Source organism: Solanum tuberosum, unplaced genomic scaffold (assembly GCF_000226075.1).
Source record: "Solanum tuberosum cultivar DM 1-3 516 R44 unplaced genomic scaffold, SolTub_3.0 scf00184, whole genome shotgun sequence".
Classification (NCBI taxonomy): Eukaryota; Viridiplantae; Streptophyta; class Magnoliopsida; order Solanales; family Solanaceae; genus Solanum; species Solanum tuberosum.
In genome coordinates, this window is record NW_006239109.1 from 88,195 (window position 1) to 89,805 (window position 1,611).

General features: G+C 27.4%; 1 protein-coding gene across 1 annotated transcript in view; it reads right to left on the reverse strand.

Moving 5' to 3' along the window:
- LOC102586404 (low-temperature-induced cysteine proteinase) overlaps window positions 1–102 on the reverse strand; it is a 5,087-nt gene extending 4,985 nt beyond the window's left edge. The window contains exon 1 of the mRNA XM_015312063.1: window positions 2–102. Within this exon, the coding sequence (XP_015167549.1) occupies window positions 2–59 (58 nt within the window). The 5' untranslated portion in view covers window positions 60–102. The remainder of the gene's footprint in view (window position 1) is intronic.
- Window positions 103–1,611: the final 1,509 nt, after the last annotated feature.

Sequence of the window (1,611 nt, forward strand, 5' to 3'; positions counted from 1 at the left end):
GCGGAGGACACGACCATTACGAGGATCGAGAATGTGAGAGTGGAGAGATGAATCGCCATGTTTGATTGTTTTAGTTGAGGTATGGAAAAGGAGATGGGAAGTAGTGGAGAAACAACTGTACTATAAAAGGCAAGAGAAAAGGGTATTTTCGACAATTTCGGTATATAAAAGTGGAATATTTAATTTATTTATTTTAATTAAAAAAAGATAAAGAGATTTGAATATGTACGTATTTCTTGTAGGAGGAGGTAGTAGGAAAGGTAATTATCATTTTTAGTCCTTCAAGTATTGCTAAATTATGATTTTGATTGTTTGTAAATTTTACTTGAGCACATTTAATCTTTAAGTAATTGCTACGTGTATTTTTATTCTCTTTAATGGTAAATATTCACAACTATAGAGTATTAAAGTATCATTTTCATACTAAGTTGAGAGTCATTTGGTTCAAATTTAATAGTAGAAGAAAATTGAATATCATTGACTCCGATATTAAGGTTAATAGTTAAATGAGTTTAATTATCTTTTAATGCAAAATAAGTGGACCATGAGTTTCTATCGAATTTATGTAATTTTCAATTCAACTATATTTTAAATAAGATATGAATATAGTTTAGTGATTTTTATGTAATGAACCAAAAAAAACTTTTAAATTGAAATAAATATAGTCAAGTGAGTTTAATGAATGAAAAAAATAATTTATTTTTGTGGTATAAGCCTATACTTTAGTGGTATTCCTTGAAGTTTATCCTACCAACTAGATATGAAATCAGATGGATAATCATCAACTATTAAAAGGATGAAAATTCAAAATGTATTTTAGTACTTAATAATTAATGGATTGAAAGTGGAATAAAATATAATGAAATTATAAATAGGAAGCAACTTGGAAATGAGTGAGAAGTTGGTTAAAGGCAAAAAACTCTTGGGAGAGGCAACCTACCACGGTGAAAAATATAAAAGAAAGACGCAACTATATACCATGTGGAATACATTGGGATAAATTATATACTATTTATTATTATATAGATAAAAGAAGAAAAAAGATTATGTGACAAGAAAAATTCTTTGGTTGATGAAAAGTAGGGGTGGAGTTACAAGTTCAATCGATTCCGACTCTACTTTTGAAAAGTAGGGGTGGAGTTACAAGTTCAATTGATCCCGACTCCACTTTTGATGGGGTGGAGGAGGGGGAGGAAAATTGATTTTTCTCTTTGATTGTATGATTTTCTAAGTGAAACATCAATAGTTGAGTGACTTTTCAAGTGAACAACTCAGAATTGAGTGTAAACCATATTCAAAGTTGAGTGATCATCTGAGATATTAACTCGAGCTTTTAAGTTCTATTCATTCACAACAAAAATAAGATAATAATAATAATATGATAAGGTAAATATTAATAAATAATAGTATTTGTAATTGATAGCTTAGTAAAATGATATTTTATTTTGAGCAACTTTCACAAATAGCAAACATAAAAATCATATTTGTATGTTATAGTTATAGTTTGCATAATTATGCTCCATAGCAAATATAAATATGTATATTTCGCTATATATATACAAAAGAAAGAAAATGTATAATTTGTTTTGTTATACATATATAAAAGATCAA